The sequence below is a fragment of the Podarcis gaigeae genome (genome assembly GCF_964106915.1).
Source record: "Podarcis gaigeae genome assembly, chromosome: 8".
NCBI classification, from domain to species: Eukaryota; Metazoa; Chordata; class Lepidosauria; order Squamata; family Lacertidae; genus Podarcis; species Podarcis gaigeae.
Genome location: NC_139684.1, coordinates 14,932,168 through 14,959,160, shown reverse-complemented (window position 1 = coordinate 14,959,160; position 26,993 = coordinate 14,932,168). Strand labels below are relative to the sequence as shown.

Genomic DNA, 26,993 nt, shown 5'->3' with positions numbered 1-26,993 from the left:
CCCACTAACCGCAGACAGCTCCGCGGATTCCTGGCAGCAGCAGGCTTCTGCCGCACCTGGATCCCAGATTTCAGTAACCTTGCCCGGCCCCTTTATGAAAGCACTAAGGGGAAAGAGAATGCTCATTTTGAGTGACACACCGAGCAGAGGGAGGTCTTCAATGCGTTGAAATCCAAGCTAATGCAGGCCCCAGCCCTAGGACTGCCAAACCCAAATAAGCCCTTTCAGTTGTATGTACATGAACAAAGGGGGGTGGCAGCAAGAGTCTTGACCCAAAGGATGGGCAGCTGGAAGCAACCCGTGGCCTATTTGCCTGAACTATTGACTCAGTAGCTAAAGGATGGCCCCCTTGCCTATGAGCAGTAGCCACCACGGCTCTATTAGTCAAGAAGGCATTCAAATTCACATTTGGACAGGAAATATATGTGAATGTGCTACCTGCGACCTTAACTCTTATGGAATACAAAGAGAGCTACTGGCTTTCCAATGATCACATGGTTAACTATCAAGGACTCTTGTGTGAAAACCCACAGGTGCACCTGCAAGTTGTAAATACTCTGAACCCTGAAACTCTATTGCCCCTCCCCGAGGCAGAGGACTATGAGCCCCATGACTTCCTCCAAGTAATGGATGAGGTGTACTCCAGTCGCCCAGACCGGAAAGATGAGCCTCTGAAGAACCCTGATGTGGAATGGACGGGAGCAGCTTCATCTGGGAAGGGAAAAGGAAGGCAGGATATGCAATAGTGACCCTAGAAGAAATAGTAGAGGTCAAACACTTACCTGTAGGGACCTCAGCACAGAAAGAGGAGTTGTTGATATCCTTGGTCTCCTTGAACCCCTGGAGTTCCTTGATCACGATGAAGTTGATGTTAACCCTGATGTGCATCTTGACCTTGAGGAGACCAATGACAAAAGAAAATGTTTCTGTAAAGCATGCTAAGCAGATGTTTCAAATATATGGCGAAAATGTCACCCTTTATTATGAACACCCTAGAAAGGTAGCTGACATGTCCCTCATCCCAGGACTAATCAGGGACCCTGACATTGTCTTGGCAGGCCTGCTGTATAATCAAAGTGGCCTTTTCGCGACACCTCCTTCTGAAATGAATGTTACCTCCTACTGATATTTCCGGTTCTCCAGAACCACCCAGGGCTTGTGCTTTTGTTGTTATACCTCTGGATCATGGAACGCCAAATGGAAAGATTGGCCGCATGTCCAGCACCACCAACATAAAGGTTGGCTGGGAAATTACACACAGTGCACTGATAAGTTTTGGTTGTGGGGTTCCTTCAACGCCTCTTACCAAAGCAACACCACATCCTCAGATCTGTATCCATACTTTCCCCAATATACAGTCAACTTCACTGGACAGGGATCCATCTGTTGGTTCTTGTATAATGGACTAGCCACTAATTACCATCCTGGTAATTATCAGTGTGTGGGAATAGGTGCCTTTACTTTCCCTGTGACTGTGGAGGCTTTTCCTCATCTACCCTCTCTTAGAAACAGAAAGAGGAGAGAAGTCCAAGGGGAACAGTGCAGTGATGAGATTTTCCTGGACCGGTCTATGGGTACTGTTGGTGGAGGCTTCGTTAGCATCCTCGCCATTGGCATACATCTGGGAGTTGTGGCTGAACAAAATCGTGAAGCACTATTTGAAAACCATCAATGCCACTACACATATACTCTGACAGTTGCAGTCTGAGATTGAGAATTTGAACCAGATTGTTGTTGTTTAGTCGTTTAGTCATGTCCGACTCTTCATAACCCCATGGACCAGAGAACGCCAGGCACCTCTGTCCTCCATTGCCTCCCACAGTTTGGTCAAACTCATGCTGGTAACCTCGAAAACACTATCCAACCATCTCGTCCTCTGTCGTCCCCTTCTCCTTGTGCCCTCCATCTTTCCCAACATCAGGGTCTTTTCCAGGGAGTCTTCTCTTCTCATGAGGAGGCCAAAGTATTGGAGCCTCAGCTTCACGATCTGTCCTTCCAGTGAGCACTCAGGGCTGATTTCCTTCAGAATGGAGAGGTTTGATCTTCTTGCAGTCCATGGGACTCTCAAGAGTCTCCTCCAGCACCATAATTCAAAAGCATCAATTCTTCGGCGATCAGCCTTCTTTATGGTCCAGCTCTGAACCAGATAGCAGCAGCTAATAGACTTGCTCTTGACTGTCTCCTCGCCAAATCAGGAGGTTTTTGTAAAATAGTCCCGGAAGGCAAATGCAGAGTGAAGTTTCATGACCTCAACAACACTATTGAGGACGAGTTGCCAAAATTACAGGCCCTTATAAATGATAACCAACCCAGTCAGAATCCTTGGGAATGGATGTGGTCTTGGGTCCCAGGAGCAGGATGGTTACACAGCCTTTTGACCGCCATTGCGGTAGGAGGATTAGTCTTCCTAATACTTCTTTGCATCACCCATTGCTGCATATCTCTAGTCAGAGGAATGGTGGCCCGAAGCATTAAGAATCTCACCGAAACCCACATTATGGCCATATACCGAGCCCTGCTCCCTCTGCCAGAAGAAGAGCATGAGTACGCTCGACTAATTCGTGAAATGCCCCCTGAAGAGATCCCCTTGAGAGACACAGTTGTCTATACCAGGGTTCAACATGAGAGTCAAGCTGGAGAAACAACTGTGACTTGTTTCTAAGCTTGAAAGGGGGGAATGTGGCAAGGCCACCTGGAAGAGTTTTACCTTTATGTTTTATGTATAACCATGTATCCTAATAATGCTTAAATTGTTAAGGCTAGAAGTGCCTAGATTCTTAAGAATCAAGATTATATGCTTGCAACATGCGCTTCTGGTTCCCTGTTGAATGATTTTTTAAAAATCTTAATGATTTCTTCATGACCTTTGTTCCAAAAGCTTTTTATCTCCTTACACCCCACCATATATGGTACATTGTTCCTATCTCGGTGTTACACCTCCAGCACACATTGGTTTTTTGCTTATAGATTTTTGCCGATTCCTTGGGGCGGGGGTTAGGTACCACCGGTAGATCATTTTCATTAGATCCCTTATTGTATAACATGCTGTGAACTTGATGTCAAATTTCCACAGCTTTTCCCATTGTTCTAACATTATGTTGTGGCCAAAATCCTGCGCCCACTTTATCATAACATCCTTTAGCATCTCATCCTTGAGTTCCCATTCCAAAAGTACATCATACATCCCAGATAGGGTCTTTTTATTAGTTTGTACTAATTCCTTTTGTAATAATGACTTCTTTTCTCCCAAACCAATTTTCTTATCCTGATTAAATATATGCACTATTTGGTGATATTGAATCCAGCCGTTACAATACTGTTTAATTTCTTCATACAATTTGATTTTTAATTGGCCCTGTTCTACCTTTATTAATTGTTGGTAAGTTGCTCAATTTGTGTCCATGTTTGTCTTTTTTACCGTTATCATCTCCACTGGGGATACCCACCAGGGTATTTTGGGCTCTAATAGTCTGTGGTACTTATCCCAGACCTTGTATAATGAAATTCTGACTATATGATTTAAAAAGTCCTTATGCACTGCCACTTTAATGTATGTTAGGTAGGCGTGCCATCCAAACCTCATATTCCAACCTTCTAAATCTAATATATCAGCCTTCTTCAAGAAGGTGGGGTTGTTTTAAATGGTTGTTAAATGTGTTATGTTTAGATTTTGTATTTGTGGGCTGGAGTGTTGTTTCAGGGCTCTTGTATTGTTTATTAGTGTGCATACATTAGTCTTGTGGCTATTTTTAGTATGTTTTTATTATTTTAATTTATATTATGTTCTGATATTTTTATTATGAATTTTGTGCCGTGATTATTCTTATTATGTATTTTGTGCTTCGTATACTTGGTGTTGTGAACCACCCTGAGATTCAAATCAATAAAATCAACAATCAAAAACAACATCAACAAGAAACAAAACAACAACAAAAAGGTTTCCTACCACTGTGTACGGAGGGTCGTGAGGGCAGCACCACTCCTCTTGGTCGATCCTGATGGTGTTGATGTTCTTGGCGCTGGTCCAGACTGGATCCCGTGGAGAGCAGAAGATGGTATCTCTGCAGCACAACTCTGATGTTCACGTTGCCTTGGCCTGGCGCTGCTGCGGATGTTCTGTCAGGAGGAGAAAGGGGCTCCTTGAGAAACGTCCCATCCAAACAGCCCACCAGATGTCCCAACAGCCCACCAGATGCCTCACTCACCTGGCATGCAGCTCAGGAAGTCCTGTGGGTAAGGTTCCCTGTGAACACAGTAGAGCAGCCTCCTCAAAAAGCGCTGGACCCTGCCTTTCTGCTGATGTTTACAGGCCCGCTGCATGATGTTCAGGCAGCTCCTCCCTGTCTGCCTGAGCCCTTCTTCCTCGTGCTGCTGCATCTCTTCCAGCCCTGAGTGGAAAGGGAGAAAGGTTGAGCAAGGTGAAGATGCACAGGAAAAGAGCCACCCATCAACAATATGAAAACAGCCATCAGGTGTGTTTGTGTGTGAGAGAGAGCAGTAAAGTCACATTCCATTCCTCTATGCATGTTCATCTTGTGGCACCTCTGTCTGAACATACATCTGGGAATTTGCCTTCCCCTGAAGACCTTTCTCAGCAGAAGCATCCCTCCCTGCCCTCCGTACATCTCACTCACATGTTCCATAGGATGCCATGTCTTGATTGTGGATGAAACCGGCATCCCGGAAAGCCAGATGACCTAGAGAGAGAGAGAGGTCAAGAAAAGGGACATCATCTTGGTGCAAAGCAAGCAGAGACAGAGGCAGCTTGGCAGGAAGACAGGTATGCTCTGCTGCATCTAGAGGCCTCCACCCTCGCAAAGCACTCAGAGCAAGATCTGGGCATAGATGGAGGCCTACCTAGCAGGTGACCTGGGGACATGCCCAGCCTCCCTGCCATCATTACCAAGACATTTCTGTCCATCCCTACCAGGGAAGGACGTTGCTTGACTTACCCAGAAGCAGAGCTGCCACCCTGGAGACTGCTGGCAGCCTCTTTGCAGACAGCTTCGTACATAACAAGGCAGCACTCCGAAGGATGTCCTTGCTGAAGGTCTTGCTCTGTCGGCAAAGACAAAGGAGAAGTGGCATCAGAGAGGCTTGAGAGCATGGCAGAAGAGCCTTGCACTCCCAAAGACATCCATGGGCAAAGCTGCCAATGAAGCAGAGGGAACTTACCAGATGCTTGGCAGCCTGGTGGAGAGCAAAGTGGAGGCTAAATTTGTTGGGATGAGCCCACCACTTGACTTCTGGGGCTAGATGGGAAAGAGCCCCCCTTGCGGCCTGCAACACAAGAAGAGAAGAGGGTTACAAATTGCAGTACATAGTCTTGGAAGCTCCTGAGAACAATCCCTCCCTCCTACTGCATAAGTCCACCTCTTTGGCCCTCACCTTGGCCACCTCATCCTTGTCTTCGAGGTGAATGAGGACGACAACCAGTTCGTTAATGGCTTCTTCTTCTGTTGATGTTATGGGAAGCCTTTGGTCTCTCGCCCAGCCTCGAAGCAGCCCCAGATGTTGGATGGCTGATGCCCGAATGGAGTCTTCCTTCTGTAGGCAGAAAACATCAGAGACTGTGTTTCTCATCAGAGCAGTTTCCTTTCTCCTGCCCACTGGGGTGTTTTGAGGCTGCTCAGCCCCCTATCCTCCTCCTGGGGGAGACTGGGGGCAGGGTGACTCTCCCCCTGTGTTTTCTAGGCAGGCTTCCAAGAGAAGGTGCTCCAGAAGAACAGCCTCCTGAAGCCAGAACATCTCCGCTGCATGCCAGTCTAAACCCCACCCTTCCTCTTCCAAAGCATTCCTTCTCCACCGTGTGTGATGTCATGTTTTTCCTCATACTCACATGGGCAGCCAGACCGCAGTAAGTTGCCGCCAGCATCTTCAGCTCTTCCTCTACCAGGTCCCCGGAGAGGTAGGCTTGGTCTACGAGCTCTATCAACTCTGGGAGGACATCGGCTTTTGCATAAAGGAGGGAATCCAGCAGCAAGAGCCGCAGAAGCGAAGGATCCTACACAAAAGAGAGAATCTTTTCAAAGGTCTGAAATGCCTCACGCCTTTTAGCACAGGCTCTTCAGTATTGTGCCAGCAAAAGAGTGCTGGGCCATGATTGGAATCGAGATCTGTACCCCTCCCTCCCTCCCTCCCTCCCTCTGAGCATCACTTGCCATATCAGAGTCCAGAAGCAGGGATATCCCTCTGATGCTGAGCTTCCGGACTTGCAGGTAGTCATGTTCCAGCCAGTTGAGGATCTGCTCCAGTGTATCCTCACAGGGAAGCAGATGGCAGCTGAGCAGCTAAAGAGGCCCAAAGAGAAAGAAACTCTTCAGTGAAGAGAGGCCGAGGCACATTCTCCTTTTACCCACCATTTGCAATTCTGCACAGAGCAAACCTACTGAAGTGAATGGACCAAAGTTTGTCATGTACATCAAATCCAATGGGTCTACTCTGAGGAGAACTAAAACAGGCAACAGTCCTTAGGCTCAAAGTAGCCTTGACATAACCCACAGAATTTGGAAGGTAAAGGCAACTGCAAGGTCCAAATTCTGATGAAGGCTGGTTGGGGAACCAAGGACACAAAGGGAGCTAAAGAACACAAAGTCCAACACTCGACCGAAACCAAGCCAGGGCCTCCTTGCTGCACACATTTCCTCCTGCACCTCAGTCCCCCTCACCTCGATGTAGATAGCTGCCGCGACTTGTGGCACTCCGGCAAACGCCTGGTTCTCGAGAGCAGCGGTGATATTTTCCACCATGGGAGGGATCCACCAGCGTCGCTTTCCGATAGCTCTGAAATGGAGAAGCAGATCTTGGTAAGGAAGGGAAAGACACCGCAGGAAGCAAACAGGGGCACAGTCCAACCCCGTGCCTTCAGCTCCGTTTGCCAGACCATTGGGGAAGCTTACCGTGTTCTTCCTCTTACCTCACCATGGCAGACAATCCCTGGCTGAAATTCTCCCGGCAGAAAAGTTGGTCGACGATGGCCGTCTCTACTTCCTCTCCAGTGGTGCCCAGAAGGAGGTGCAGAACTTCCTTAGCCCCTCTGGAACCAAAGCAAGGCCATGATCACCAGGAGGGTCATTGCCACACACTCAAATTCCTTCCCCATCCTTCCTCCCTAGCAGCCGCCTGAAGGAGAGCCTCCCTTGGAAAACCAAGCTGGACTGAAAACCCCCCGAGGCTGAAGGGGAAAGGACTCCATTGGTCTCTTTGGAACACACTACTCACCCGAGGAATTCCTGGTCGTAATGGAAGTTGACAACCATCCCCAGGAGAGCGATCAGCAGCTGTGGGAAGTTCCGGCGCACAGCTGCCTTGTAGTCCTCCATCCTGAGGATGGCGTGCAACAGGCTGGTGAGATGTTGCTGGAAGAGAGAGAGGTGCAAGTCACTTTTCTGCAGAATACGGGAACCCCTAGATATTACCCTGGGAAGAAGGAAGCCAGAAAGGAGGTGGTTGGTCCTTACCACTTGGGTGGCAGATTCCGCCAAGGGGCTTCGGTAAATCTGCTTGGCCATGAGATGGATCAGTTGTTCTGGATCAGCCGATGCTAAAACCTCCTTCCAAACTCTCTCACAGTCTCTGTGAATGCAAAAACAAAAGCAATGGTCAGATTCAAGTCTTCTGCTTGCTGCCATGCTCCAGAGAGAGGAAATGGCAGCAAGGGCTTTCTGAGCAAGCCCTGCAGCGTGCCAACCTTCCCCTTAGCCCAGTCAATCCTGGAGGGCTCCATACCTGAAGAGAAACTGGAGGAGATATTCCACCACTTTCACCAGGTGCTGGTGTGACAGGATGGACAAAGCAAAGACGGCCATGTCTCTGCCTTGCACTGTAGGCCCCTGGGCGATCTTATAGAAGGCCTCCAGCAGCACCTCCACCTGTCAGAAAAAAGGAGAGGGTTGCTTGGAGAGTACAAGGAAGCGGGGCTGTCTGCAGGCGGATCCCTCCATCCCTCATTGAAAGAGGGACCCTTGACCTGTGCCACCACAGCCATCTTCCTTCCATGGTACCACTCAGGGTCCTTGGGAGTATTGGACCCAGGCAGCTCCAGGGCGCCAGTTCCCCTATCCATTGTGGGCCAAGAGAAGAAGCTTGCCAGTCTGCTCCCAGAAGGAGGAGAATTCTCCATTCCCTGAACCCATGTTTCTCAGGACCCTTGGCTGAGATTCTTGTCCTGACATTGCCAGGCCCCTCTCAACTAACACGTGTCCTAGCCACCCAATGGCATGAAGTTGCCTCCCCTACACCAAAGCGGAGAATCTTCTTCTCTCCTACTTTGCAGACACCTTACCTCCACTTTTGTGCCGCCAAACTGCTTGATGAATTCTTGCAGTAAGTGGGAGATATCCAGTTGGTTGAAGCTGCTCTCGACAACCAGGTCTCTAGCCAGGAAGCACATGGCCTCCAAGAGCTGCTCCGCAGGGAGAAAGGCGCCAAACACCTGAAGAGAGAGAGGAAGGTCAGAGAAGCCCACAGGGCAGGGCTGGGGAGCCGAAAGCCCAGGTGCTGCCTCTGCAGAACCCAGAACATGTGGCTTGAGAGACCACTGGGCCTTGTGCGAGAGCGACTTACCCTGGCAAGAGAGTAACAATTATTCACGAACAATTCAGGAACCGGCCCTCCGGTGGATTTGAGGACCTTCTGAGCTCTGAAGATGAGTCTTTGGTTCCACGAAGTTCGTGCCAGTGTCTCTGCAAAGAAAAGCCAAAGGGTTAGTTTGGGTCTTCCTCACCCCACCCCATACAGGGATGCATTCTTCCAGACTTACCTTCGTAGCGCTGCAGGATGGGCAGAAGATGGCAGAGGGCCTCTGCTGCCCGCTGCCTGCACTCCGGGTCCGGATCCAGTGCGCACAGAGAGGAAATAGCCACCAGCTGGCCAAGGGAGGATGCAGGAAGCGCTTCCGATGGCTGAGAAGAAACCCAGAGAAGGGACTGATAAGAGAAGTAACCCATCACCATTTTTCCTATAACATTTTTATTAAATCTTCCAAACATTCCAAAACATTTAGCATCCTATACAGAAAAAACCCATTTCTTTTTGACTTCCCACCCCTCTTTTCTTGATGTTTGCTTTTTACTTCTTTTATCAGCACTTTTACTCACTGGGATTCGTTCTGCTATGGCCCAGCTCTGTTCTCAAAATTGGGTATGTGTGGGATGCGTAATTGTCCCTTGGGCACCTTGCAGGGTGGGCCTAGAAAGAGCAGCCTGAAGGCCTTGACAGCACTGCATGGTTGCAATGCTTCCCCTGGGTGAATGCCTGAGGGCCCTGCTCCTGCAACTCACCACCTGGCCCACGATGGGGCCTGAAGCCTCACAAGGACTGCTACTCTGTGCTGCCCAGGAGGACTCCCCTGTGTGATTGCCTGAGGGTCCTGCTTCAGCCACTCACCACCTGGCCCAGGGCGGGGTCTGACAGGTCTCATAACGACTGCTACTGCTGTGCTGCCCAGGAGGACTCCCCTGTGTGAGTGCCTGAGGGCCCTGCTCCTGCCACTCACCACATGGCCCAGGGTGGGGCTGGAAGCCTCATAAGGACTTCTACTGCTTTGCTGCCCAGGAGGACTCCCCTGTGTGAGTGTCTGAGGGCCCTGCTCCTGCCACTCACCACCTGGCCCACGATGGAGCCTGAAGCCTCACAAGGACTGCTACTGCTGTGCTGCCCAGGAGGACTCCCCTGTGTGAGTGCCTGAGGGCCCTGCTCCTGCCACTCACCACCTGGCCCAGGGCGGGGCCTGACAGGTCTCACAAGGACTGCTACTGCTGTGTTGCCAAGGAGGACTCCCCTGTGTGAGTGCCTGAGGGCCCTGCTCCTGCCACTCACCACCTGGCCCACGATGGAGCCTGAAGCCTCACAAGGACTGCTACTGCTGTGCTGCCCAGGAGGACTCCCCTGTTTGAGTGCCTGAGGGCCCTGCTTCAGCCACTCACCACCTGGCACAGGGCGGGGCCTGACTGGCTTCATAAGGACTGCTACTGCTGTACTGCCCAGGAGGACTCCCCTGTGTGAGTGCCTGAGGGCCCTGCTCCTGCCACTCACCACCTGGCACAGGGTGGGGCTGGAAGCCTCACAAGGACTGCTACTGCTGTGTTGCCAAGGAGGACTCCCCTGTGTGAGTGCCTGAGGGCCCTGCTCCTGCCACTCACCACCTGGCCCAGGGTGGGGCCTGAAGCCTCACAAGGACGGTTGCTGTCACTGCTGCTGCTGCCCAGGAGGACCCGAAGGGGCGCAGAGTTCATTTTAAAATGTTTTACAATTTTCCTTTCCCTTTTGACTTTTTTGTATGTGGGGGGTGGGGTGGGGTAGATGTTTGGTTGGGCTTGGGAATTTGTTTGATTTTGATGGATTTGTAATTTTTACAGTTTTTTTGTTTGTATTGTTTTATTTTCTGGGGTTTTTATTTTGTTTTGTTTTTGTTTTAAGATTTTATTTTGATCTTAAGGGGAGGGGTCAGGGCTGCCGGGGAGTGGGTCCCAGCCAACAAAATGGCTGGGGCATGTTCCACAGGGGGGGGGATGCGCTGGTCCAGTATATCTGAAGGAGCGTCTCCACCCCCATCGTTCTATTCGGACTCTGAGGTCCAGCACCGAGGGCCTTCTGGCGGTTCCCTCACTGCGAGAAGCCAAGTTATGGGGAACCAGGCAGAGGGCCTTCTCGGTAGTGGCGCCCTCCCTGTGGAACGCCCTCTCACCAGATGTCAAAGAGAACAACAACTACCAGACTTTTAACTCACATATTCCTGGATCTTCTGCAGGAGGGCGGAAAGATCTTGGAGCGCCTTCCTTCGGATCTTCCCATTCTTCATCGTGGCGACGACCTCCGTAAGTCTGGGCTTCAGCTGTTCCTTATTGACACTTTCAGGAGGAAGATCAGCCGCATCCGGAGAACCTGTGGTTGGGATGCTGAGGGGAGAGAGGAGTAGCACGTTTGTAAAAAGGGTTTATTGCCTCCCATCTTTCAAATTCCCCAAGCGCCATCACCATAGAAATGGACCGGGTGTTGTTGTTTTTAAGCAATTGATTATGGGGGAGAGGGTTAGCACAGGATTACCTTGGAGGAAGATCCACCCCATCTTCCAGGCTGATTTCCGATATTTGATCTTCATCAAAATCAATTCCCTGCCCATGAGAAAAGAGAAAAGAGAAACAGGAACATCAGAATGTGAAGAATGGATCAGACCCATTCATGTTTTTGTGTTGATCAGGAAAGCGCAGATGAGGTAGGGTGGGAAACAAACTGAAAATCTCTGTCCTCCATTTCCTTAGAGACCTTATTCATCCTTCTATTCATTTAGAGCATTTGTACCCCTCTCTTAAGCCAAAAAGGCTCCAAGAGAGCCTTCCATGAAATCAAATGCAAGAAACTCCCTAATGGCAGACTTCTATTGTAAGAAACAATCTGACCAACAGAAATACAACACACAAAGAAAGGAGGCAAGGAGGGCAGACGAAAAGACAACTCACAAGCTCAGGCCCCACCCAGTGTCTAAAATGCTGTTGTCATCTCTCCCACTGAGGCAGCCTGATGAAATGGCTGCCACCAGGTAAGAGTTGGGGGAGAGGAGACCTGAGGGAGCTGGCCTGTCTCAGCAGAGCCCATGGCGCTGTTCTCATCCGTCCTTCCTCCAGGAGCAGAGCTCCGCCAGGGCTCCTGTCTCTCCCTTGCCTGCACCTGGGAGCAGCCCTTTCCTGTGATGGACTCTGTGGACAGGTGGGCTGCAGGGCTCCCTGCCTCAGCTCTGCAGAAAAACCAGCTCCACCCGGTACCCCCTTCCCCTCCACTGGGCCAGCCACTCAAGAGAAATGAAGTCTCTTCCAGATTCACGTGTACATAAATGGCCTTTGGCTTGGAGCCAATTTGATTCCCTCCCTCCCTCTCTCTTTTCCTCTTTTCTTTCTTTCTTTCTTTCTTTCTTTTCCTTCTCCTCCTGCGATGAGGCTACATTTTAATATTTTAATGTTCCATTATTTTAATGTTGTATTTTATTTTTGTTTTTAAGTTGTAATCATTCATCTTGTTTTTATTATTGCTGGTAAGCCGCTTTGAGCCCGGCCTTGGCTGGGGAGGGCGGGGTATAAATAAAAAAAATATTATTATTATTATTATTATTATTATTATTATTATATCAGAAGGAATCCTCTGTTCAAAATAATATTCAATCGACTTCAATATAGGAAACTGAATTTTCCTTTTTGGTATTCCTTCTCCCCTTCCAGAAACTTGGGCAAAGCTCAACCCTTTCTTTGACTTTGGAAAGCTCTTTGCCAAACTGGGTGATACTGTAGGACCTGTTCCATATCTGCTATTGGGTCCCCGGAGCACAGATTCACACAAAGCGGCAAAACGTCCTTGCAGGTTATTAACGGTTTTATTTGAAATGCATATACAGAACAAAGGTACAGAGCGATAACCTCGCAACCTGCACACCCCAGTAAGGGTGCGCCCACTTTTTATACCCCTTAAAATGCATAGACATGTGTTCACATGTAAAACATGTGATTTAAACTAATAGCAATAAGATGGGGTTAGTTTCTTGTGTTACCCTCCTCCTTTTCAGCCTCCCCCTGTCTGGGGTTACAATAACACCCATTAAATTTGATCTTATCTTCTACCCGCCTAAGCCAGACATTCCAGAGAGAGAGGCCCATTTTTACTCTAACATCTGAGAGAGGAGAAAATGCCTAAAAGAGTTTTTGGGATCATATAGAGAACAATATTCTATTGGCCCTACAATACCATTAATCTAGGTTCCAGAGTTAAGTCCCCTGGCCATGGCAACCTCTGCTTACCTCCAGGAGTCTTTGGGACGCCATCCTCTACTGTAGTGACTGCGCGAAGGTCACTACAGGCCACCTCTGCCAACCTCGAGAAGCTGAGGATGCAGGAACCTCAGTTCAAACGGTCACTGCTGTTGCTAGGCAACGGCAGTTGAGAACATGGAATTCCCGGCCTCAGTGCCAAGGCTCTAGGAGAGTCCGCGCGGCCTAGTGGTTAGAACAATGTTAATGCCATACAACGCTAGGGTGATATATATATATATTCTTTGAAATGTACAGTTATTTGTATCCTGCTTTGCAGACTCTTGTTGTCTCCTAAAGAAGCTGACAGGATTGATCCCCTGTACTTGCTTATGTGTTTGCCGTGTACATTTATGAACGTTTATTTTATATTTGGGACCTTTGAATTCTTAAATCTGAACTCTGGATTAATAACATCTTAGGAATCTTCCAGAACGGCTAATCCTATTGCTGGGAAGGATTCAGTGACCCCCGTCTATTTTAGGAGAGAGGGTGGTATGGGGTTGGGGGCAGATGAGATGGAGCTGCTTGGCAGTGGGTGTGTTGTATGCAGAAAGCATATGCTTCAATTCCCCATGACCCACCTCCTTCAGTTACTAGTTTCTTGGGGTTGGGGCTAAATCCATGATGGGTCAGAGAAAAATGAGCGGTGCCAGGAACCAGTCAAAGCAAGGCAGATCTTAATTTTACTGTTGTGACAGAGTTTCTCATCTTACATGTTGCATGGAGGTGAGGAGCCAAGACAAGTGTGTGTAACAACTTTTAAAGACTTGAGAAATTGCTCATAACAATATTAATAATTTATTTTTATACCCCCCCCAATCTGGCTGGGTTTCCCTTAGCCAAAGGTTTTGGACTTTTTTGAGTCCACGGCTCCCTTGACCAACTATGTTCTTTCTGTGGCAGCCCTGTGAGGCTCAGGAGCCCAGCTATGTCACCCCTTGCCAGCAGAGCTGGCAGCCTCTCGTTCTTTTTCTGACTCCTTCCCTTGTGGAGTGTTCCCTCTTCTCCTCTCGCCTCTCCTTAGGAGTCCTCTGGACAGCCGCAGCTGCCGCCCCTTCCCTAAAGAGAGGTGCCTCCTCATGTTGCCACACAGGGGCCTGGGAGGTACCCCCTGGCCAGTTCCAGAGGCACCATTCGCCTGGGGAGCTTGTAGCCAGGGGTGCTGCAACAAACAGCTGTGCAAGCCTTTGGGAGGCAGAGATGCAAGAAGGCATGGGGGGGGGAGAAAGAGGGACAAAGGCCAGTGTTGCTCACGGCACCCTTGACCATCATTCAAGGCACCAAAGAGTGCCACAGCACCCTGGCTGAAAACCACTGCCCACCCAACAAGCATCATACATACATCACAGAAAGAGGCAGTCTTGTCTCCTGGCTTCTCTCTTGTCGTGATACATGAAAATGCTTGCTGGTTGCCCTCTCCTGGCCAGTCTGAGCCGTTCCCGTGAATCAGTAAATACCTCAGTTCTTGAATTGTCACAGATCTACCCCTATTTATGCGAGATGTTTATAGCTTTTGAAGGATTTGTAAGTGAAAAGAACTATTGGGAAAGGTTTTTCCTTCAACTGCAGAGTAAATATCTGGGGTCATTAAGAGGGTTGAGATGGCTTCAGGATTGCTCTGTGAACTCAAAGAAAGTGAGCAATCCTGTCAGCTTCTTTAGGAGACAACAAGAGTCTGCAAAGCAGGATACAAATAATAGAAAAAGTATTAAACTGTACATTTCAAAGAATATATATATATCACCCTAGCGTTGCATGGCATTAACATTGTTCTAACCACTAGGCCCCACGGACTCTCCTAGAACCTTGGCACTGAGGCCGGGAATTCCATGTTCTCAACTGCCGTTGCCTAGCCGTTGTCTTTTTTTCCAGGGAATATTTTATAATTTTTGAATGGTGAAGGATTGTTTTTTCTCTAGGGTGCGTGTCTGCTATGTGTGCACCTTAAGATTCGTGTAATACTCATGCCAACTTTGGTTGCCCAGTGCCTGCAAGCCCCCTACTGTGACATCATACAATGCTTGCAGTTGTGTTTTTTTAAAAAAAAAAACCACACCAGCAACCAGGAGCAGAACTGAGCAACTTCTGTGAGTGAAGTGAAAAGCTGTTTCTCAGAAACAGCATACACTTCAATTCAATTTCTCTCAGCATACACTTCAATTCCCATTACCCACCTCCTTCAATTACTGGTTTCTCGGGGCTGGGGCTAAATCCATGATGTGTCAGGGAAAAATGAGTGGCGGCAGGAAACAGTCAAAGCAAGGCAGATCTTAATTTTATTGTTATGACAGAGTTTCTCACCTTACATGTTGCATGGAGGTGAGGAGCCAAGACAAGTGTGTGTAACAACTTTTAAAGACTTGAGAAATTGGTCATAACAATATTATTAATTTATTTTTAAACCCCCCCGCAATCTGGCTGGGTTTCCTTTAGCCAAAGGTTTTGGACTTTTTTGAGTCCACGGCTCCCTTGACCAACTATGTTCTTTCTGTGGCAGCCCTGTGAGGCTCAGGAGCCCAGCTATGTCACCCCTTGCCAGCAGAGCTGGCAGCCTCTCGTTCTTTTTCTGACTCCTTCCCTTGTGGAGTGTTCCCTCTTCTCCTCTCGCCTCTCCTTAGGAGTCCTCTGGACAGCCGCAGCTGCCGCCCCTTCCCTAAAGAGAGGTGCCTCCTCATGTTGCCACACAGGGGCCTGGGAGGTACCCCCTGGCCAGTTCCAGAGGCACCATTCGCCTGGGGAGCTTGTAGCCAGGGGTGCTGCAACAAACAGCTGTGCAAGCCTTTGGGAGGCAGAGATGCAAGAAGGCATGGGGGGGGGAGAAAGAGGGACAAAGGCCAGTGTTGCTCACGGCACCCTTGACCATCATTCAAGGCACCAAAGAGTGCCACAGCACCCTGGTTGAAAACCACTGCCCACCCAACAAGCATCATACATATATCACAGAAAGAGGCAGTCTTGTCTCCTGGCTTCTCTCTTGTCGTGATACATGAAAATGCTTGCTGGTTGCCATCTCCTGGCCAGTCTAAGCTGTTCCCTTGAATCAGTAAATACCTCAGTTCTTGAATTGTCACAGATCTACCCATATTTATGTGAGATGTTTATAGCTTTTGAAGGATTTGTAAGTGAAAAGAACTATTGGGAAAGGTTTTTCCTTCAACTGCAGAGTAAATATCTGGGGTCATTAAGAGGGTTGAGATGGCTTCAGGATTGCTCTGTGAACTCAAAGAAGGTGAGCAATCCTGTCAGCTTCTTTAGGAGACAACAAGAGTCTGCAAAGCAGGATACAAATAATAGAAAAAGTATTAAACTGTACATTTCAAAGAATATATATATATCACCCTAGCGTTGCATGGCATTAACATTGTTCTAACCACTAGGCCCCACGGACTCTCCTGGAACCTTGGCACTGAGGCCGGGAATGTTGGAGATAAGCAGTGTCCAGTGCACAGCGGAATGATGAAAAGTACGTGCCAACATGCTCTATATTACTTTATTTACACTTCAAAGCTGGTGATTTACAGAAAAACATCTTCCCTCTGCCGGAGCAGAGAAAGGCATCCTCTCTCCTCTAAAGCACGGAGAGAATCACACTGAACTGCAAAGAACAGTGAAAAACAGGAAACCAGTGTACGTCACATCCAGTCTCCTTTCCCGTGAGAAAACCCAACAGCACTTGACTGTGGAATGTAAACATTGTCTTGTGACAAGCACTTCGCTGCTCAGTGAAGGAAGCAGAAACCAACATCCTCCCCCTTTCTGTGAACACCACTGGGCAGCGTGTTCGTACAATATCAGTACAAACCCAACTTCTGCACATAGGTACAGTGTTGATCCCTTGATACAATCTTGGACAATACATCAGCAGGAATTTCATTACCTGGCATATAGGACACCGTTACGAGTCCCTTTTGAATACGTTCCCTAGCATGTTGCAACTTCAATTGCAAGTGCTTCGTGCTTTGCTTACAACCTTCAGAATTCAGCAAAGCCAAACATGCTTTGTTGTCCTGGTAAACCTGGATTGGACATTTGACAGGAATTTTCATGTCTTTGCACAATTGTAACAACCATTCACAATCCTTAAGTGAATAAGACAGTGCATTCAGTTCAGCTTCACAAGTACTTAAGCTAACTGTTGTTTGCTTCTTGCATGACCAATCAAACAGACCCTGATTGTACTTATAGCAAACTCCAGACGTACTTTTCCTGTCTGTAGTGTCACTTCCAAAACTTGCATCTGCAAATATCTCAAGACCACCAGACTTCTGATTGTTAAATCTCAGTCTGTAATGCATAGTGCCTTTCAAATACCGCGCTATGCGTTTCAGAGCTTTCCAATCCTTAACAGTAGGATTGTTGACTTGTCTGCTTAGCAAATTACAGCTAACAGCAATGTCAGGTCTTGAACATCTGGCAATGAAGTTTAGCTTGCCTAGCACACTTCTGTACAGTGTAGTATCAGAAAATGCTTCTTCAGTGTCATCTACCTGATAACCTGTTGTCATCGGTGTGTCTACAGGGTTAGCATCCATCAGGTTTAGTTTGCTTAACACATCAGCAATTTTACGTGACTGGTGTACTAGAATATTACCATCTTGATCTCTCTCTATTTCCAGAGATAGGTAGTTGTTTACCTCACCAAGATCTTTCATGTCAAAGTGCTCTTTCAATTGAGCTAGGGCGTTATTGTACATTGTGACATCCTTCCAAAAGAATAAAAGATCATCAACATAAAACAAACAATATAGTTTCTTTTGCCCCTCCTCTTTGACAAATACACATGGATCAGCTTTCCCTTGCTTAAAACCTAGAGAAAACAATACTTCAGTGAGTTTTGTGTGCCAACACCGTGCACTTTGTTTGAGACCATAAAGGGACTTCTTCAGAGCACAAACAAATCCCTGTTTTACCTGTACGCCATCAGGTGGAAGCATATAAAGTGATTCATCTAGAGATCCGTACAGAAAAGCTGTATTCACATCATGGTGACTAATGTGTAGATTCTCTTCTGCAGCTAGCTTGAGCATAAGCCTAATGCTCTCATACCTCACGGTGGGTGAGTAGGTCTCATGATAGTCTTCACCTGGTACCTGTGCAAAACCTCTGGCTACCAATCTGGCTTTGTGTCTGACTATCTTGCCATTTTGATCAGTCTTCGCTTTGAAGACCCATTTGCTTCCAAGCAGTTTCATTCCTGGAACTACTGGAACAAGGTCCCATGTTTTGTTCCTTTCCAAGGAATCAAGCTCAGCCTTCATGGCATTTAACCATGGCTCAGCTTCCTTTGAATCCAAATCCTGGATTTCTTTGAAACTTGAAGGTTCAAACACCTTCTTGGAGCTTTTAACAGCTGTTACTGCTATCTTAGCAAACTCGTCAGCAAATCTCTTTGGAGGTCTGCCTTTTGTTGCTCTCTGTGACCTGCGAATTAGCCTTAAGTCTTCAACACTCTCCTCTTCCTTCTTAGGAGAAAAGTGACCTATTGTGAACAATGGTTCCTCTAATTCTTGATCAGAGCTTTCAGAGGGTCGCATAGAGGCTTTCGCACTCTTGAAATCCTCTGAATCACCCGATTCAGTTTCAGACTCAGAATCAGAACCTTCATCAGTGGGTGTGGGTTGTTGTGGTTGCTTTTGACTATCCTCAGTCTCATCACTGTCATCAGGATAACATTGGAAAATTCCCACATTCTCTCCCCACTTGGCATTGTACTCAACACTTCTTGTGAGCTTAATTGTCTTAGAGTCAGTCATCATTATTCTGTAAGACCCTTTCTGATAACCTAGAAAGATACCATGCAATCCACGCTTGTCTAACTTGGAGCTTTGTGGTGAGTGAACCCACATGTCAGAACCAAAAATTTTCATGTGTTTGATGTATGGCTTCTTGCCAAACATCTTCTCATAGGGGGTACAACCAATCGCTGAAGATAACCTGCGATTATAACTGTAGGTGAAACATGAGAGAGCTTCGGCCCAATAACTCTCTGGAAGATTGGCATCATGCAGCAAGGTTTTTAACCCTTGAAGCAATGTTTGATTTGCTCGTTCCGCAAGTCCATTCTGCCATGGCGAGCGAGGACTAGACAAATCGTGTTGAATTCCTTTCTCAGTCAGAAAAGCTTCAAACTGCTGAGAAGTGAATTCTCCCCCGCGATCACTGAAAAGAGTCTTTACCTTCTTACCATGCACATTTCCCAACCAAGCACAGAATTCCTTGAACCTTGGAAAAGCCTCTGATTTCTGCTTGAGATTGTACACATAAATATACCTGGAAAATGCATCAATGAGAACCATGAAGTACCTGTTTCCACCCAAAGAGGGCGCTAGTGGTCCAACCAAATCAGCATGAACAACCTGGTATGGTTCTGTAGCTTGCCTACTAGACACCTTACCTTTCGCAGCCATTTTCACTTTGTTTGCTGCGCATGCCTTGCACTTCATGTGGTACCTGCAGGGTTTAATAGTCATACCTTCAACCAAGGCAGGCATTTTAGATACTGCCTCAAAATGCAAATGACCAAATTTTCGATGAAAATCGTGAATACATTCTGCATGCAAACTTTTGTTAGAACCTGCAATGCAACAAGTGTCATCCTGCACAACATCATCAAAATACAAAACATACAAACGATCAACATATTCAGCATGCAATACATAATCATTTTTCTTTGTGATGATGCACCTTTTGTTCTTAAAGGAAACGTCAATTTTCCGCTCATTCAGCTGTCCAACGCTGAGCAGATTATGCTTAGCATCTGGCACATAAAGCACATCCTGTATCGATAAGTCCAAACTGTGAAGAACAACAGTTCCGTAGCCTTTACTGGGGATTGTGTGGTCATTCGCCTGGTGAATCGCACCTTCCTGCGGTGTAAAAGACACGAACAGTCGCTTATCGTTGCACATGTGGTGGGTCGCCGCTGAATCAACAACGAAGAAAGATCTAGACGTCTTCTGGACCTCTGCAACCTTTGGAGTGAAGCGTGAAACCATTGCCTTGTGCTGCGTTGTCCTGGACACCGGACCTTTGCCTTTGCCTCGGCCTTTTCCACGCGATGAGCTTTCGCTGCGCTGCTCTGTCTTGGCCCTGGGATATCTGCATTCCCTCTTCATATGGCCTAGACGTCCACACGTGTAGCATTTCACTGCCTTCAAAGCTTTGGCGCCATCTGGTGGTTCCACTGCACTCTGGGATGACGTCTGTGAAGACTCCCCCTTGCCCATGCAGCTATCACCCTGGCGGTCTGCTTCATTCTGAATCATGGCAGTATCACAGGCTACTCTGAGCTGAGCATGTGGCTGATTGGCATCAGATTCCCCACTTGCATCAACCAGCCTTCTGCAGCTAGCCATCATGACTCTGGCATTAGCCTTCTGCGTCATCTCTGCTGCTTTAAATCAAGCTGCTTTATAAAAGCTGCGTCTGTGTACAGCTGCTTCAATCCAAAAGCAAATTCAAAAGTACTTTCGATTTCCAGCCTCTGCCTGTGAGCCTGTGCCACTCTGCTTATCTGCAGCTGCTTCAAACCGCATTCCAAAGGCAAGTTCAAAAGTGAAAGTTCTCTCTGCTGTCTTAAATTCATGCTGCGACACTGCTGCAGCTGCTTTACTTTCGATTTCCCCCAGCATAGGAAAAATTTATCCTTCTAGCCTTTTGCCTGTGCCACGGCAAAACCGGCTATAAAAGTTCAAAGTCCAGCCATAAAGCCATTAATTAGAAGCTGGCAGGCTGCCCGGAGCTGTAGCACATACCTCATCAAATCATCTTGATGCGCAGAGATATCGTCCGATCCGGCCCTCTGCATTCCGATCCTTTGCCGGCACTCCAATTCTTTGCTCCTTTGTTCCTTTGCCAGGAGCCCGACTTCTGGAGTCCATTCTCAAAACACTGCGTTTTTCTGGGCCCGGAACCAAATGTTGGAGATAAGCAGTGTCCAGTGCACAGCGGAATGATGAAAAGTACGTGCCAACATGCTCTATATTACTTTATTTACACTTCAAAGCTGGTGATTTACAGAAAAACATCTTCCCTCTGCCGGAGCAGAGAAAGGCATCCTCTCTCCTCTAAAGCACGGAGAGAATCACACTGAACTGCAAAGAACAGTGAAAAACAGGAAACCAGTGTACGTCACATCCAGTCTCCTTTCCCGTGAGAAAACCCAACAGCACTTGACTGTGGAATGTAAACATTGTCTTGTGACAAGCACTTCGCTGCTCAGTGAAGGAAGCAGAAACCAACAGGGAATTCCATGTTCTCAACTGCCGTTGCCTAGCCGTTGTCTTTTTTTCCAGGGAATATTTTATAATTTTTGAATGGTGAAGGATTGTTTTTTCTCTAGGGTGCGTGTCTGCTATGTGTGCACCTTAAGATTCGTGTAATACTCATGCCAACTTTGGTTGCCCAGTGCCTGCAAGCCCCCTACTGTGACATCATACAATGCTTGCAGTTGTGTTTTTTTAAAAAAAAAAACCACACCAGCAACCAGGAGCAGAACTGAGCAACTTCTGTGAGTGAAGTGAAAAGCTGTTTCTCAGAAACAGCATACACTTCAATTCAATTTCTCTCAGCATACACTTCAATTCCCATTACCCACCTCCTTCAATTACTGGTTTCTCGGGGCTGGGGCTAAATCCATGATGTGTCACGGAAAAATGAGTGGCGGCAGGAAACAGTCAAAGCAAGGCAGATCTTAATTTTATTGTTACGACAGTGTTTCTCACCTTACATGTTGCATGGAGGTGAGGAGCCAAGACAAGTGTGTGTAACAACTTTTAAAGACTTGAGAAATTGGTCATAACAATATTAATAATTTATTTTTATACCCCCCCCCCCAATCTGGCTGGGTTTCCTTTAGCCAAAGGTTTTGGACTTTTTTGAGTCCACGGCTCCCTTGACCAACTACGTTCTTTCTGTGGCAGCCCTGTGAGGCTCAGGAGCCCAGCTATGTCACCCCTTGCCAGCAGAGCTGGCAGCCTCTCGTTCTTTTTCTGACTCCTTCCCTTGTGGAGTGTTCCCTCTTCTCCTCTCGCCTCTCCTTAGGAGTCCTCTGGACAGCCGCAGCTGCCACCCCTTCCCTAAAGAGAGGCGCCTCCTCATGTTGCCACACAGGGGCCTGGGAAGTACCCCCTGGCCAGTTCCAGAGGCACCATTCACCTGGGGAGCTTGTAGCCAGGGGTGCTGCAACAAACAGCTGTGCAAGCCTTTGGGAGGCAGAGATGCAAGAAGGCATGGGGGGGGGAGAGAAAGAGGGACAAAGGCCAGTGTTGCTCACGGCACCCTTGACCATCATTCAAGGCACCAAAGAGTGCCACAGCACCCTGGTTGAAAACTACTGCCCACCCAACAAGCATCATACATACATCACAGAAAGAGGCAATCTTGTCTCCTGGCTTCTCTCTTGTCGTGATACATGAAAATGCTTGCTGGTTGCCCTCTCCTGGCCAGTCTGAGCCGTTCCCTTGAAACAGTAAATACCTCAGTTCTTGAATTGTCACAGATCTACCCCTATTTATGTGAGATGTTTATAGCTTTTGAAGGATTTGTAAGTGAAAAGAACTATTGGGAAAGGTTTTTCCTTCAACTGCAGAGTAAATATCTGGGGTCATTAAGAGGGTCGAGATGGCTTCAGGATTGCTCTGTGAACTCAAAGAAAGTGTCTTTTTTTCAGGGAATATTTTATAATTTTTGAATGGTGAAGGATTGTTTTTTCTCTAGGGTGCGTGTCTGCATGTGTGCACCTTAAGATTTGTGTAACACTCATGCCAACTTTGGTTGCCCAGTGCCTGCAAGCCCCCTACTGTGACATCATAGAATGCTTGCAGTTGTGTTTTTTAAAAAAACCACACCAGCAACTAGGAGCAGAACTGAGCAACTTCTGTGAGTGAAGTGAAGAGCTGTTTCTCAGAAGGGGAAACCCTGGGAGAGACGAGGGTTCAAATAACTCTTTACTCAGCTATGCAGCTCACTGGGTGACCTGGGGCCAGGTTGTGAGGATTAAATGAGAAGGGGAGAACTACCGTATTTTTCGCTCTATTGGATGCACCGGACCACAGGACGCACCTACTTTTTAGAGGGGGAAATCAAGGGGAAAAAATATTATTCCGCCCCCCCCAGCCCTAAAGAGCAACGGACAGGCTGTGCGGAGGGACCCACAACAGAGGATGGTTGAGGAAATGAGGATGATATCTCATACCAAGTCAGACCTTTGGGTCCATCTAACTCAGCACTGTCTATCCTAGCTGTAATTGTCCACACAGGACATTCCCAGTCCCAGTGCTTTTTCTGAGGGGACGCAGGGGGACGCATACCCCTAAACATTTTGTGAATCTAAGTTTGGCCTCATTGAGGGGCAGTATTTCAATATGAGTAGGAAAATGAGATTACCCCTAAACATTTTTTTTAAAAAGACAAAAGGCACTGCCCAGTCCTACCTGGAGATGCCATTGATGATTTAACCTGGGACCTTTTGCATGGAAAGCTGGTGCTCTGTCACTTAGCTATGGCCCCTTTGCAAGTCGATCTGAGACAAAGACAGCAGCCCCCACCCTGGAAATGAACAGACAGTGTTGGGAAAGGGAGGGTCCCTTTAGCTTTAATACGATGAAATTGGCAATCTCTTTCCTCTGTGCTATTTCGAGAGAGAGCTGATCCATTGGGAAGGAAGGAACAGCGTCCCCAACTGTATAAGAAAGCCGTTCATCAGCTTGTAGCACTCACTCAATGAGAGCCGGCCTTACCCATAATGCATTGCTTGTGTTCCAATTTCAGTGTGTGAGACACAGCTACAGATGCATCTTGAGATAAGATGGATATGGTTTCCTTTGTTTTTTAATCAATGCCCATTTCATTCTCTTCCATTAATAATAAAGAAAGAAAGAAAATAAAGAAAACCCTGCCAGGTGGAGGCCTTTTGGCTATAGAGAGAAAAGAAGTGCTATTTTTTTATAAGATTGCAGGGAATCCAGTCTTGTCTCCAGGGCAGGGCTTGATGAGGGAATACTGTGTCCACTTCTGGGCCCCACAATTTGAGAAGGATGTTGACAAGCTGGAACGAGTGCAGAGGAGGATCTGGAAACCAAGCCTGATGAGGAACGGTTGAAGGCGCTGGGTAGGTTTAGCCTGGAAAAGAGGAGACCGAGAGGAGATTTGATAACCATCTTCAAATATCTCAAGGGGTGTCACATGGAAGAGGGAAGAAGCTTGTTTCCTCCTGCTCTGGAGAGTAGGACTCAAACCAATGGCTTCAAGTTACAAGAAAGGAGATTCCGACTGAACATCAGGAAAAACTTTCTGAGGGTAAGAGTTGTTCAACTGTGCTGGTCCCGGGGGCTAACTGAGAGGCGAGGTCCGAGTCCAGTCAGAGGTCAATGGTGCAATATGAAGGTAGTCCATAGAAGTCGAAGCTGGGTGCAGGGCAGGGCGTTGGGTGAGGTCAGGAGCTCTGGCAGGGAAGCAGGTCAGGGATCAGGCCGGAACCGACAACCAACAATGTTGCTCCTGCAACTTGGGACTGGCTGGCTTTTATCTCCCCTGAGGCATAAGGCAGACCCGATCCTCAGGTGACTCACCTCTCGTGGCCTGGAGGCGAGCACTCCTCCTGCAGGAACTTAGTTCCCTCCACCTCTCTGCCCTGAGCCTCTGCAGCTCAGGAGAGGCTGGAGGGTTACCGGACCCAGAGGCAACCTCAGCTTCCCCTGACGGGGCTGAGAGTGGAGCACCTGCAGGCAATGGGTCCTCCATCCTCTCAGGAGCCAGAGCAGACTCAGCTGGTGCCTGCACCTGAGGATCCAGCACAGGTGAGGACCCTTCAGGCTCAGGCCCCAGCCCCGGCTCAGCTGGTTCTGGAGGCGGGGACTCCTGTGCAGGCTGGGCTTCCTCAGGTTCAGCCTCTGAATCCAATTCCCAGGCCATCACATCAACAGTAGAACGGTCTCTTTTGGGAGGTTGCGGACTCTCCTTCCTTGGAGGTTTTTAAGCAGAGGTTGGATGGCCATCTGCTATGGATGCTTTAGCTGAGATTCCCCCATTTCAGGGGATGACCTGTGGGATCCCTTCTAACTCTACAATTCTATGAAGCTTTGTCCAAGGGTCCCAATCAGCAGAATTAGCAGGAGGGACCCACAACAAGCATTTTGCTGCTTGAGATGGAGAAGCGAAAGCTTATCCATGATCCTCGTTCCCAGTTCCCATCTTGCTCCAGACTGAAGCTCATGGACAAAGCATTCATTTCAGAATGAATGACACTTTTCTTTTTGTTAGACAAGTTCATGCACACACCTCTGCTGGGTGGTGGACCTTTCAGCCAGTTAACATGAGAACATGAGCAGAGCCCACTGGATCAGGCCAACAGCCCATCTAGCCTGCCACCCTCTTCTCACTGTGGCCAACCAGATGCCTGGGAGAAACCCACAAGTAGAACCTGAGCCCAACAGCACTTTCCCCTTCTGTTCCAGAAGGCCCCCAGCATCTCCAAGTGGAACTGAGAATGCCCCTTGGATGAAACCCTGGGGAGCTGCTGCCAGTCATTGCAAGCAGTACTAAGCTAGATGGAGCCCCTGGTCTGACTTGGTATAAGACAGCTTCCTGTGTTTCTAATTTCAGCTGCTAGGAATATCATTGGATACAACCTTTATGTGTCCAAGGAGGGAGGGCTGGGGGAAATAAAGAAAGAGGGGAATTGAGATGAATAGTGAAGCTCCAGTCCAGGATGATTATCTGCCTTTGGGGCCAGCCCGATCACAGCAGGCAGAATCCGACCCTTGTTTTGAACTCATGCATTTTTTAAGGCGGCGGTTTACAAGAACGGAAGCAGTAAACCACCGTTCGAGGCACGAGCGGTGTTAGTGTTAAGGGTGCTTGTAAGCATATTGGCAGGAGCTGTGATAGATGAGTCCCGCCGGCAGTCTAGCGATAAGCGGGGTGATGCATTATTTATAGCGGTCCTTCCCCTCGATCGGCCTGGCGCATGGGAAATGGCTCGAGCATGCCATGAGGAATGAATGAATTAAACAATTAAGGGCTGCTGGTGGGGGGGGGGAGCTAGACGCTCAGGGGAGGAGGCGATTGGAGCACCTGTGGTGTCTCTCTTTGTGATCCGTCTCCCAGCAGGGCTGCCTGAAATCCTGGAGGTCACTGCTGTCGGTCAGTGCAGACAGTACTGAGCTAATATGAAGAAATGGTTCAAGCCAATGGCCGATCAGAAGGTTGGCAGTTTGAATCCCCGCGACGGGGTGAGCTCCCATTGCTCAGTCCCTGCTCCTGCCAACCTAGCAGTTCAAAAGCACGTCAAAGTGCAAGTAGATAAATAGGTACCAGTCTGGCGGGAAGGTAAACGGCATTTCCGTGTGCTGCTCTGGTTCGCCAGAAGCGGCTTAGTCATGCTGGCCACATGACCCGGAAGCTGTACACCAGCTCCCTCAGCCAATAAAGCGAGATGAGCGCTGTAACCCCAGAGTCGGCCACGACTGGACCTAATGGTCAAAGGTCCCTTTACCTTTACCTTTAATATACAACAGTGTCCCTATATTGCGAGGGAAGGGCTCACTGAGAGGGCATCTGTTTTGCCTGGGGCAGGTTCAATCCCCAATATAGGACTGGAAATGCCCCCTGCCTGAAACCCTGGAGAACTGCTGCCAGTCATTGTAGACAATATTGAGCTAGAACAGCAGTTCTCAACCTGTGGGTCCCCAGATGTTGCTGGACTACAACTCCCATCATCCCTGAACTTTGGCCTTGCTAGCTAGGGGTGATGGGATTTGTAGTTCAACAACACTTGGGGACCCACAGGTTGAGAAAAGCTGAGCTAGATGGACATATGATCTGACTTTGTTTAAGGCAGTTTTCCTTGTTTTAAGGGAAGGATGGTACATCTGTAGCAGAGTATGTTTCACATGCAAATCACAGAAACATAGAGCTGGAAGGGACCCCAAGGGCCATCTAGTCCAATAAAAGAAACTTAGCTAAAACATTCATGACAGACAGCCAGCCATCCAGTCTCTGCTTAAAAACCTTCAAGGAAGGAGAGTCTACAACATCCCGAGGGAGACCGTTCATTCCACTGTCGTACAACAATTACCCTCAGAAAGGTCTTCCTCATGTCTTCTCTTTTCCAAACTAAACCTACCCAGCTCCTTCAACCATTCCTCATCAGGCTTGGTTTCCAGACCCTCCTCTGCACTCGTTCCAGCTTCTAAA

General features: G+C 48.0%; 1 protein-coding gene across 1 annotated transcript; it reads right to left on the bottom strand.

Annotated features, from left to right (window-relative positions):
* Positions 1–489: 489 nt before the first annotated feature.
* Positions 490–12,867, bottom strand: LOC310849660 (uncharacterized protein). Its single transcript, XM_083750203.1, has 20 exons — positions 12,786–12,867; positions 11,047–11,114; positions 10,730–10,898; positions 8,762–8,903; positions 8,566–8,684; positions 8,285–8,434; positions 7,729–7,871; positions 7,461–7,575; positions 7,222–7,358; positions 6,917–7,036; positions 6,669–6,783; positions 6,162–6,290; positions 5,840–6,004; positions 5,389–5,547; positions 5,176–5,280; positions 4,953–5,058; positions 4,635–4,697; positions 4,206–4,388; positions 3,947–4,116; positions 490–894 (listed from the first exon to the last, which is right to left on the bottom strand). The coding sequence occupies exons 1-19, from the start codon at positions 12,807–12,809 to the stop codon at positions 4,082–4,084; spliced, it is 2,247 nt and encodes a 748-aa protein (XP_083606329.1). The 5' UTR covers positions 12,810–12,867; the 3' UTR covers positions 490–894; positions 3,947–4,081.
* Positions 12,868–26,993: the final 14,126 nt, after the last annotated feature.

What these genes read in the sequence shown, in the direction of transcription:
- LOC310849660 (XM_083750203.1), bottom strand. Translation starts at nt 12,809, where the DNA reads ATGGCGTCCCAAAGACTCCTGGAG. An exon ending in TGCAGAAGATCCAGGAATAT is followed by an intron (nt 8,904 to 10,729) that starts GTGAGTTAAAAG and finishes GTTTCTTCTCAG; the next exon opens with CCATCGGAAGCGCTTCCTGC. An exon ending in ACAAGGATGAGGTGGCCAAG is followed by an intron (nt 5,281 to 5,388) that starts GTGAGGGCCAAA and finishes CTTGTGTTGCAG; the next exon opens with GCCGCAAGGGGGGCTCTTTC.